At 39.9% G+C, this 12,536-nt stretch overlaps 1 protein-coding gene across 1 annotated transcript in view; it reads left to right on the plus strand.

Annotated features, from left to right (window-relative positions):
* The window catches only part of SLC1A3 (solute carrier family 1 member 3), a 98,614-nt gene that overhangs the window by 13,557 nt on the left and 72,521 nt on the right, over positions 1-12,536 (plus strand). The window contains exon 3 of the mRNA XM_019650767.1: positions 7,268-7,405. Within this exon, the coding sequence (XP_019506312.1) occupies positions 7,268-7,405 (138 nt within the window). The remainder of the gene's footprint in view (positions 1-7,267; positions 7,406-12,536) is intronic.

The following is a 12,536-nucleotide window of genomic DNA, read 5'->3' on the forward strand; positions in this document are numbered from 1 at the left end:
TAAGGTGACAGAGGAACAACAGTAGGCAAATGTTGAAAGAGAGGCAAGGCCAAGAGGAGTAGGAGATGAGCTCTGAGGTTGTGGAGCCACAGGAGCAGGCCAGGCGCAGCCATTGCATGGCCTTGGGCTTTTACTCCACATCGGGTGGGAGGCCAGTGGAGGGAGCAGGAGGAGTGACATTGACCTAGGTTTCGAAAGGGCCCTTCTGGGTGTTATGCTGGGAGTGCACTGTAGAGGGTCCCAAGTGGAAGCAGGGAACCCAGTGAGAAGGCTACTGTAGTAATCCAGGCAAGAAGGAGGGTGGCGTTTAAATCTTAGAGCCTTCTTTGTTTCTATTTGGGGGATGGAGGGACTCTGAGGCAGAGGGAAGGTCACACAGAGAGTTAAAGATAGGGCGAGGACGAGAACCCCAACATTGCTCGTTCACCAAGCATCTAGAGAGCATCTTCTCCGTGGACGTGTCTATCCCACAGGAGAAGCAGCTTGGTGAGGACTTCTAGAGACTGCAGGTTAGAAAAGCCCTAGCCACCCTATCCTGCTCCCTTGCGAGTGTAGGTGTGACCTTGCTTCTAACCAACAGAATATGGCAAAGGTGATGGATGTCACTCGTGTGATTTTGTTATATCATACATTACGTCTAATGATCGCTGTGACCTTGAGGCAAAGTAGTACTAGGTTTTCTTGTGTTACAAAAATGAAAAAATTCTTAGCTGGAAAATAGTATTTTGTCACGTAAAACCAGTGATGCACTAGCAACAAAAATATTTGATACTGTTATTTCCTTGAGCCACCTTGCCTATAAGTGGCCAGCCTGGTCCCCTTTTTGGCTAAAGATCTACAGGCAAGCTTTTTCTGAGTACGTGTTTGAAAGCCCTTTGACTGGTTTGTGGTGTAAATGCTTCAAGAGCTTGTTCGCCCATCTTGGGTGGGCATTTGTTAGTTTTCTTATGGCCAGCCTCATGTGAGGTCTCTCAAGGTCAATGCCATTATTACTTTTAGATTCTCTCCTGGTATCTGAGCTCTTGTGGGGAATCATCTCTTTTTCATTCTGAGTAATAATTCTAGGAGGCTTTGTTCTGCCAATCTGTTTATGACGAAGTTTGGAGAGAAAGTAGGAACTTGAGTAAAATTTTACTCCAGCATTTACCAAAAAATAAATTGGGTGATTTGGTCCAAATTTTACTTCGAATTTTGCCTCCTTCTTTTACTCTTAAGTATTTTCTGGCTTTTTAATATTTTCCATATTTTTTTTTTCAGATTAAATATGGACCAGATTCTTAAAATAGGTCTCTAGCTTTTAACTTGTGTGTGTTTGGCTTTCAAAAGCAAGCCCATGATGTGTTCTTTCCGAGGCTCCAGTGCGGACATTGTCTCAGTTTAAAAAGCAAAGTGATATTTAATCTTTCAAAGGAGTGTTTGTTGTATAGACTCCCCAGGGGAAACAGCGAACCCCTGAAGGACTCCCTTCTTGAGCTCTCCATATCAGGACAGAAAAAGTGTTTAAATAAAAGTACATCGCTGTTCACAGCACTCAACCAACAGAGATCATTTTGATCACCTTAAACATTCCAGTTAAAATATTTTCTAGATTCCATAAGTCTTGTTAAAATATTAAAACAAAAATGATGGAAGAGTGTTGACTGAGAGTGAGCAATCTGGAGAATGCCCGCGACATCTATGTGTTACATAATGTTACCAAGATGGAAACTTCACCAAGTTTGCATCGGCCCTAACAAATCCTGTTGGGAAGTCATTCTGATTATTATTGTTATTTTTGCAGAGTAATCAATATAATAAAGCATCTGTTCTCTTGCACTGAAGATCTGGTGGTCATAAAGGTTTTTATTAGCTCTGGGAACACCAATCAATGTGCTGCAAATAGGTCTCCACTAATGGAGCTCAGCTCTGCAGAGGCAACGAGCTGCTTTGCCAAAGGGGAGCAGGCCTCCCCCACCCTCCTGCCCCCCGAGTTGATCTGAAGGGCAGAGTGTAGGAGGCTGTAAGAACGTGTTTCAGGGATGGGCTTTTTTCATTGCTGGGCTAGAATGTAATCAGAAACCTAAACTGCTTACCGAAAAAAAAAAAGCAGTCTTTGCATTCAGAGTATTTCCTCTTGATTTGATGCTGATAGCTGGCTGACCTTATCACACTGGCTTCACCTCTAACACTGCCTGTCACAACCAAAAGCAGAAGAAAAATGTCTTTTGTTTACTCATTCAACAAATGAATTGAAAAATGCTAGATGTTTACCTCATTAAGTAAAACCAACAAGACCTTTCACCAATTTAAGCTCTACATTTAGTTAACCTAATTCAAAATAGAATGAAAATGTAGGCAGAATATTGTGTATTCACTTAGGCCCTTTAAATCAGTACCATGACCATTGAGAGGCCATGAGTACAGCATAGTGGGGGAAAGTCTGGGGCCTGGGCATGAAGACTTCCTCAGCTACTCACCTGGCCTTGGGGAAGCAAATTGACCCTTCTCTACATCGACCATGGCTCAAACCTATACCATCTCTGTGGTTTTGGCAGTTTACCTGCCCTCTCAGTGACCCTGTTTCTTTATCTGTGAATTGTGGGTATTATTAGTCCTGGCCTCCATGGTATCTCTGAGGCAATGTGCTTGTGAGGGCTTGACATCTTCATGTACTGAAGACTTAGTCAGTAAGCATGGGAACATGAATCATGTTTTTATGTAATGTCCTTCGCACCTTTGTTACTAATGGTTTCCAAGGATAAAATGTGTACCACGGAGGAAAAAAGCAGGCTATTTTAATTAATAAATTTTATATAAGTTTAGTTAAATCATTCCATAAAAAGGGATTTAGTGTAGCCATTTTAAACAGTGACCTGGTACAAATAACTATATTTTGAGGACAGTAGGACCTGTGATGGGTTTGAAGATGTGCTAGGTACCTCCAGGAAACCTCTAGCATACCCAAGATTATCACTCAAATGCTTCCACAATTTAGGGGTTAGAGATGGGGAAGACCTAGGAGCCAGGCTCATTGGAGAATTTGATCGCCTTAAACATTCCAGTCAAGATAGCTCCTAGATTCCCAGGCCCAGGCTGCAAGGATGTATTTGTGTTTGAGAGGCATTAACGTGTAGTAAAAAGGGCACTGGGCTTTGATTAGAATCCCGCACTTACTAGCTCTATAACCTGGAGCAGGTTAACTAACTTCTGAGCATCAGTGTATTCACCTTGAAAATAGACATGATAATATCTACCTCATAAAGTTGTAATGAGGATCATGCCACCATGAACACAAAGTAACGCCTCAATAAATTTCCCCCTTCCCCAACATGACCTCTTCTCCAAGAGTAGAAATGTCTCACTTGGTAAACCCAGAGAGAGTAAACAGACCAAAGCATAGTCAGGGACAAAGCTGACTACTCAAAACAACTCTTGTCTTCACAGCATTGACCTAAAACTATCCCTTACAAAAAAATGATCTGTCTTCTCTGTTATTCCTACTATAAGGAAGAGCTTTTAGAAAATGTAGGTTCTGCACTGGAGAATGTAAAGAAAAGGAGACATTCTAGTAGCTGAAGCTGGGGCTATGCCTCCGAGCAAGACCAGCTTGTTGACTGAAAGGAGATGAAAGAAAAATACTACCACCTCTTGAGATTTTGCCTCCCTCACTGTCTTGCTGTTGCCCTGTTAGATATGTATTTGACAGACTGGGGCATCAAGAGACTTAACTTCACACTGTATCCAGAGTCCATTCACTGAGCCCACTCACTTTCCCTCCTGACACCTAGATGGGTGAAAATTGGTTGCAATGAGTCAAGGCAGTATTTAATGGAGAACAGGAGGGAAGGTACACAGAGCACCAAGGGAGAGACAGAGGCTGGACACAGCTGGTGTAGCCACAGAGAGGAGAGGAGAGTCAGTGTTGGCACAGATTAGACTTTGGGGGATGGGATCAGGTGCCCCTAGTATTTAGAAAAAATAATCCCTTCCTTAACTACACTGACTTGTCTCTTGCTCCTAAAATCTGTATGATTGGTAGAGCAGCAATTTTATCACTTTTTTGCATCTAAATGATAACTTAAATAGGTTTTCTGGACTAGCCCGGATCCCACTCACCCTTGGAAATATTGTTGTATATGAGTAAATACATTTCTAATAACAGCCAACTTAGAGATAAACTTGTCATACCAAACCTGGTCTTAAAGTTTTATTTGGAGGATATTGAAAATTCCTACTAGCTTGATATGTTCAAATTCCAAATGACCAAACAAGTTTCTTATGTTTACTGTGCATATTTTTTTGTTATAATTGAGTGATAAAAGTTGAAATGCATTTAAATAAAGATCAGAACACATAATCAATCCCAGTGAAATTACGTTTGACTAGAAGTAAATTTTATAAATATTTGTTGATTTACTTCCTTATTATAAGATGAAGCACTTATCCCAGTGTAAGTTGGCCTTTATATGAATAAGCGGGAAAGATCTAGATATAACCAGAGCCTTTTATAATTTCTATGTGCTATTGATGCTATTGTGTTGAAAAATGCACATTGAAAATTTGAATTAAATGCCTTATCCTAAACTAAGTTCCAGGCATATTAAAGGTTCAATATTTTAAAACAAAGCCAGCAAACAATCAAAAGAAAAAATAAATTAAAGATTTATTAAACTTGGGAAGGGGAGGAAAATTAAAGTTTATAACTCTTGAGGAAATCACCTAATAGAAAGGTACACACACATCATTTTATAAAAATGCAAAAACACCTGTATATCTTAAAGTAATAATATATGACAAGCAAATTAGAAAAATAGTTTTGGCAAATATTATTTTATACAGAGACAAGGGGTGATTATCTTTATTATAGAAAGAATCTTAACCAAATACATACACACACATACATAAACTCTTAAACTATTAGGACTTAGAAAATGCTTGGAGAAAATACAATTAGGAGAAATGGTCAGTATCATTAGATATTAAGTAAATTAAAAGGAAAATAAAAATGCATACTACTTACTCATCACGTTCATAAATTTTGCTTGTTCTAACAATTTTTTATGATAATGCTCCTGGAGGTATAGGAAATAAAAAGCCTTCTCATTCACTAAGGAACATTAAACTGCTGGGCCAACCCACTGGGAAAACAGTTGGATACCATGAATTGAGGTCGTCATATTCTTTAATGCACTGGTTTTCTTTCTCTAAACTACACTAAAAGAATATTCCTGGATATAAAACAGCCTTCATATAATATATTCATCGTGGTGTTCTTTTAAAAAGTGAAAAATGCTAAACAGCCTAAGTGTTCAACAATAAAGGAAGTATTAAGTAAATTTTAATTCAATCATTAATCTGATATCATGAGGCCTAAAAGTGAAGTTTATGGTGACCATATGTGGAAAAGCATGTTCTGCGTGATTTCCATATATTTAACTCTGTATAGGAACATTCTGGAAAGAAACTCACTGGAGCACTGACAGCGGTTGCCTTTGTTCTACTGGAGAGGCAGGAAGTATGTGAAATGGTCAGGAATGTGAGATCTGAGTCCAAATGGTCTGAGTTTAAATCCCAGCTCTGTCAACTTGTGTAGCTATTTGACTTTGATATTGAGTAGCTATTGGAGTCGGGCAAATTTTGAGTTCACTGTGATTAGATTTCTACCTCAGTAAATTGGGGGTAAAATAGTACCCACCTTCTGGGCTTTTTGTGAGGATTAAATTTACTAACACTGTCAACCATGCCTGGCATATATATACTAAGAGCTCAGTATGTATTAGCTATGTGCTGTTTAAGTGGTAGAACCAACATGGGCAGACTTTGGCCTACACTTTTCCACATTTTCCTAATCAACTTCTCTCTCTTCAACATATTACTGTTACATTAGAAAAAAAAGGAATAAATATCTTCCTGAAGGCCCTGAACACTGGGGCTGCCAGATTTTCTAGTCACACAGATTTAGACTCTCTATTGGAATCTCACAGTTATGTAATCAAAGAATAGATACTTCATGGTTGCTGAGACCCAAGAGTTGAAATTGGAGTAGAGTGACAATTGAAATGAACTTTGTGTCTCATTTCCTAAGAGAAGAAGCCCATTTCATAAGAAGTTAGAGTGCTTCAGTTTCCTTAAAGGATTGCTTGCATCCTTTGGAAAAACTTGTGTCTACAATGTTTTCTCCCTCTCCCCCAACCTCTATCTTCTAGAAAACTCAATTCTTCTCTATAACTCCTACATTTTAGTAATAGCTGGGCAAAAAAAAAAATTGAAAATACAGAGGGTGCCAAAAACATGTATGCACATTTTAAGAAAGGAAAAAGCTATTAAAATTGTAATACTCAATATATACCGATAATAAAAGATGAATATAAGTCATATGTATACATTTTTTTTTGCACCCCTGGTATTTATGATGATGGAATAAGTAAATTTTCTTGGGCAAGGAAAGTAAGTTAGGGAAAGGAGAGAGGTAGTCCATTTGTTGAATACCACGGTTAATTTCCAAACATTTCAAAAGGTGTATCATGCTTAAATTGATTTACATATAAAGTTATCATTTTAAAAATATATTTTAAAGTTCCAGGAGCAGAAGAGGAACATGCTTTCTCTTTCCCCTATGTTCCCCTAAGTTTTCAGGGGAAATTTCGGGGGGGGGGGGGGGAATCTGTGCTCATTTTGCAGTCTTCTCTTGCCAGCAGCTAACAAGTCTGTACAATACAGTTGCCAAGGCGATCTCAAGACCATGTAGACTGAGAGTGTTGTACAGGCGGGGAGATGATGAAATGGATTAACAATGTGAACAAGAGGAGCTTTTTTTAATTGGAAAATGATAAAATTATACTAGCCTTTATCAGTGGTTATGCTAGCTGTTCTAACATCTGTTGTTACAAAAGAACTTTTTATAATAAGACTTTTATGTTTTCTTATTGCCTTGCTCATAGATGCATGATTTGTCTCCTAGTTATGCCAATCTTTGTAACTCGGTACTGAGCCATGTCACAATTGGCTCCACTGCATTTAAGTTAGACAAAGAAATTTTTCATGTGCTAAAACCAGGAAAAATGTTTTCTATAAGTTCTACTTGAAGCCCTGCACTCAGCCAGACCCTACCAGAGTAGGCCTGAAGATAGGCATACTGCTTACTCTCAAAGCAGCACAAACATTTGCTGCTTAAATAAATTTACTCTTGTCCGATAAGCCTAATCACCAGCCAAATACATGCTCATTTTTCTAGGACTTAAGTCAGTTTCAAAAGAGTCAGTTGTGTTTCTTTTATTTTTTCCATCAGGTACAATCCTTGGATTTGCCCTCCGACCGTACAAAATGAGCTACCGGGAAGTCAAGTACTTTTCGTTTCCTGGGGAACTTCTGATGAGGATGTTACAGATGCTGGTGTTACCACTTATCATCTCCAGTCTTGTCACAGGTACCCTAAGTAGTTTTGTTAAAAGTGCGCTTATTACAAAAGATCACCTAGCAAAACAAATGCTTTAGGTTTCTGCTGGATGCATGCTCTGTTCTAGAAAAAAAGAAAAAAAAGTCCCTTCAAAATGGTGGAAAGGAGGCTTTAGTAATGCATGAATGATTATAACTCGTATTTTACCAATCACAAGAGGAAACAGATTTAAACAACCACATAATCTGGTCCGCCTCATTATGAAAGAGGTGCCTTGCTAAACACTACACAACCAGCCTTCTCTGACCACGGCCGTACAGTTGACAACAGCGTACAACAGGTCTGTTTTCTCACCCTCTTATCCCACCCAGATAACATCTGGTTGGACAGCCTATTAGCTATTGATGCAAGAATGCTTGTTCTCAGAGCCACCAGGACTTGAGCGGGAGCCTTCTTGGAAGCCTCATCAAGAGGTAATGCCCACAACACACTCACCAACTCTGCTGCCACCGACACTTTATCTTTTCCTGGTGAACCCGCATGATTGATTTCATTTCCTTCTCCAGTTGTCCACACCCCCTCATTACCTTTTACGCTGGTGGGAGAATGGGGAGGGGGTGGGAGATTTTCCCCATCCTGATATTTTGTCAGTTGACCCTTAGATTTTCAGCAAGTCGAAGCTTTGCAGGATAGGATTCTATTTTCTATGGCAGCGAGATAACAGTTGACTCCTGCATGGGAAATTGGTTGGAGTCATTTGTTTATGTGATTGGTGAATACAAATGGAGCCAAGAAGTTGCAGGAAGATGTTAGTGTACATTCCTTCCTGCCCACTCTTGTCTTTCCCCATAGCACATCTCTGACTTGAAAACGAATGTCCATAGACACTGCCCCAGCAGGATGGTTTCTGGGTTTGTAGCTAAAGCCCTGGACTCAGGTATCCCTGACCCTGTTCTCTTTCCACCCTTGGCTCCCTGTCCCCGCTTAGGCAAGTCACTCCACCTATGTGAGCAGGCTCTGCGCATCTTTTCCCCACCCAGGGAGTTCTCAGGGATACGTATAATCTCCTTTTGAGATCTCTGTAATAGGAACTTCATAATATAACATAAAAGTCATGGGGCAAGATTCTAACTACCACATGCCTTTCGGGGCCTGGCCATTAGTTGGACAGAAACTATGTCGAATTTTTCCTCAGTGCCGCAGCTCTCTGCTGGCATCCACTTGCCAAGGTCTTTAAACAAGTGATTGCATGTACAGGAAGCTCCCACTGGAGGAAGAATTGCCCATAAAACAAGCATGCAGACAGGAGGGTTTGGGGCCCTTGATTTTGAAACTGGCCTGCCCATCGCTGACCAGGGGTAATCATTCCAGTATTATCACAGAAGTTAGGTCAGTGCTGATGTAAGGGCACAACCACATTTTATTATCTACCTGCTGCCATTTCTCTGGGAAACAAGTTTTTTGCAGTAAGCACTTAGAGAACAGAACTCACATCCGCCATTTTATTTAGTAGAGCAAGGAGTTGCTCTTCACCATCTGCATTGGCTGGTGTCTGAATTGAGAACCTGCAATTGTCCTGGACACAAGCTGAGGGGTCCTGGGTTCCTTTATACTGTCTCCTCAAGGGTGGGCCCAGTGTTTAGAGGTTTCTGCTTTCTAGTAATTGTGCTAAAAAAACCCACTGTGTTACCCTTTATAAGGGGAAAGCCCTCATTAGGTACAATTTGAGAAAATATTACTCCCCCTTAGTAGGGATCCTAGTTGGCAGTTACCTTGAAGTGGAATTTCCTGATACTTAATACATCAACTTTACTGAAGGAATAAGAGCTTTTGCTGAGTAATTTTGCAGGAAAAATACTATGATGCAATCCCTTTTGCCTGATTAAAAGGAAATTTGTGGGTAAACCTTGGAGAAATCATCAACATTGATAATATTGTTAAAGAGAAAGGAATTATAAGCTGCAAGCAACCAATATAAAATGAACTTCTAAAACATAACCTAACTGCAAGTTGGAAATACTGTCACTTGGGACCAGTAAGAGAGTGTCAGCTCTTTTCCAGGACTGTGTTAAGACAAGGGGCATAATTATTTAGTTTACCAAACAGCTTTTTAAGTTGTTAGTCTCAAAGCAGTAATTTCCAAGCTACACAGTAATTTAGGTACTTATGATTAATTAGAATGAATGGTTGATTCAATAAGAATTTCCTTCAGGGTTTTAAGTACAATAATTCTAAACCAAAGTGGGATACGACCCAGTGAGAATGAGAGAGAGAGAGAGGGTACTTCTACAAATTACACGCACCCTTGGAAGATCCCTGTGTGCGCTGAGAGATGTTACTAGAGAATGTGTTGCCTGAGGAGGGAACAAAGTAGGGGTCCACTGTTTTAGAATGGAAAAGGAAATTCAAATGCCTTCCATGGCCAAGCAGGTGTGTGTGTGTGTGTGTGTGTGTGTGTGTGTGTATGGAACTGCTCTTTCAGGCTACTGTTTGTTCTCCTACATTGATAGAGTCATGGATACAGGGAAATATTTCTCTTTGACAGATAAAGTAACATGGACAAGTGTGACAAGTGGAAAGTGGCCCAGCTGCAGAATAGTGTAGACAAAAAGAGGCAAGGAGACTATTGTGACTTGAAAAGTATCAGTTCCAAACAATTGTTCCCATGTATCAACAAGGGCCAATCTTTCTCATTTTTCAAGAGAACCCAGAAATCCAAAAATTAATTTTAAGAACCTCTAGATTTTTCTGTATTGATACAATTAACAGAACAAAACACTGCAAGCCACACAAAGCACATCTGCAGGTCCAGTCCAGCCCCCAGGCTATCAATATCAGAACTCAGGTTTGAGTGTCAGTGCAACACATTATAAGAAATGCACTGATAAACTTGTGCACCCATCAGGCTCGCACTGGGTTTCGTAGGTTACCTTAGTTCACTGTAGACAGTTCCAGTGCCAAAGTTTAGTTCAACATGGAATCTGCTATTAAATGCTACATTTATTGTATACTAAACAAACAGCTATTGGAAACCTCCTCCTCTCCATCTTCTGAGTATCGTCACATTGTGTCATAGCTGTGCTGGTCTTTTCTGCACCTGACAGGAACCCCAGAATAAGAACTCAGAGGGCGGGCCAGCCGAGTGGCTCAGTTGGTTAAGAGCTCGCTCAAAAGTGTGAGCTCTGAGCAACAGGGTTGCCAGTTTGATTCCCTGTCTGAGCTGAGCTGCTGCTGAGCTGCCAACAGGTGGCAGGATGGCTCAGCTAAAAAAAAAAAAAGAACTCAGAGGGCATGCTCCCATAGAAAGTATTTCTCGATGGGAAAATGCTTGACAGACGTAATGCTCTTCAGTTTGAAAGTCCCAGAGTCTTTCAGACAGAAATTGAAATGGATAAAGCCCTTATTGGATTTCTTGGATTAGGCATTTTGTTTTAGAAGATTCTGTACATTTAGGTGTCCTAAAGTCACATTTAAACTCTGAGATCTCTAAGTTAGGTTTTTGTACTTGAAACAACTATGTTTGTAAGTTGTGGCTCTAAAGCCTCTGCAAGCCATGTTCTCCTTTTCCTGAATTTGAAATTCCAATCTTCCTAAACATCCTTGGTGTATATTAGCATTTCAGAAGCTGCCAGAGAGAAGCTGGGAGAAAGCCCAATGTCTAGATTTGTACTCAAGTACCTTTTCTTTGAGAAAAATATTTCTGTGCCAACACACCACACAATAAAATAGGAGGTTTGGCATCAGTTTCTATTGATTTGGTCAGGATAAACAGCTAAACTAGGTATTTCTTGCCAAAAATATGAGTTGGTTTGGCTGGATTAGCCTGACTAAATTCACTAGGTAATAATTTAACTCCTTTTCAGGCTGTGCTGTATAGACATCACTATCACCTCCTCTTCTGAATCTTTTTAGAAAACTAGTGCTTTCTTCTTTTCTCATTCTAAGTGTACACTCCTCAGTCACCTAAAAGGAAATCTTTTGTCTCCAGTTTTCTGGAAGGGGGGAGGATCACTTTTGACAAGCAATCGCTGTGGAGTTGGGCAAATTGTAAGTAAAAGGTTGGTGAGGGGGTCTCAACAGCAAGAGTAAAAGTAGCAGCAATGTCTGGAGCCTATGCTAGGGCACATTGGAGGTAGGATTAGAACATGCATGAAGTTTATCTCTTAACATTCATTCATTCATTCACAGCTATTTTTTGAGCTCTTACCATGTCAGAGCTATGCCAGGCACAGAGGATGTGTGAATGCAAAGGTATAGGCCTCAGGAAGATGTATGTTGGGTGCACAGGGCAAAGCTTCCCCGCATCCCTTAAATCATACACTATATGTAAGCAAATTCCAGTTTCAACTGTAAAAGTCTAAGGGTGGTCCTCTGTATTCCCAGCAAAAAAAGAGACAACTGGGTTAATTTTAAGAACATGATTCCAAATCTGATTTTTTTGAGTCATGGTATTTCCATTATTTACTGAAAATGTTCTTTATATCAACATACTTTTCTTCCAATGCCTCCCATCGTTATGGAAAATGGATACCTCCTATTATTTGCCTTGTGAAGGAGATAATACATTACAACATAATGAAAGTCTAGATTGATACTGTTGCCTGCCAAAGGCTCTGAGTGCCTGAGACTAGCACACTCATTTCCAAAGGGTTGGAGGAGGGTGCAAATGTTAAATAACACTTGAGCACAAAGTAAGACTTTTTCTTACCTATAATCCAAAGGATTGAAAGAGAATTTAGAAGAATGACTTTCTCACCATGTGAGTTAAAATTAAAGAGGGGTTTCTGTACCACCAGAATAAATAAATGCCACTGTATTTACTCTATTTTGGGAAACACTGATCTAGTCCAACCATCCCTACAATATCCCTTCCAAGTCACTGTCCAGTTTCTGCCTAAACATTTCCAATGACAAGAGATCTCTGGAACCCATTTGTTCCTGGAAAACTCTTAACAGTTCTTTGTTTTTTTTTTTGCATCCAAAATGGAACACACACACAAACACACACACACACAGAAAATCAAACAAAACACCTGACTGCCTGTAACCCTGCCTCCACATGAGAAGCTCCATGATGTGTCATCTATTCCTTAGGCAGCTTCCTTCCAAATTTATAGGCCAGTTAATTCAGTGGAATATGGGACTTAACTATAGGTGAAGC

The sequence above is a fragment of the Hipposideros armiger genome, unplaced genomic scaffold (assembly GCF_001890085.2).
Source record: "Hipposideros armiger isolate ML-2016 unplaced genomic scaffold, ASM189008v1 scaffold_146, whole genome shotgun sequence".
In the NCBI taxonomy this organism is placed as follows: Eukaryota; Metazoa; Chordata; class Mammalia; order Chiroptera; family Hipposideridae; genus Hipposideros; species Hipposideros armiger.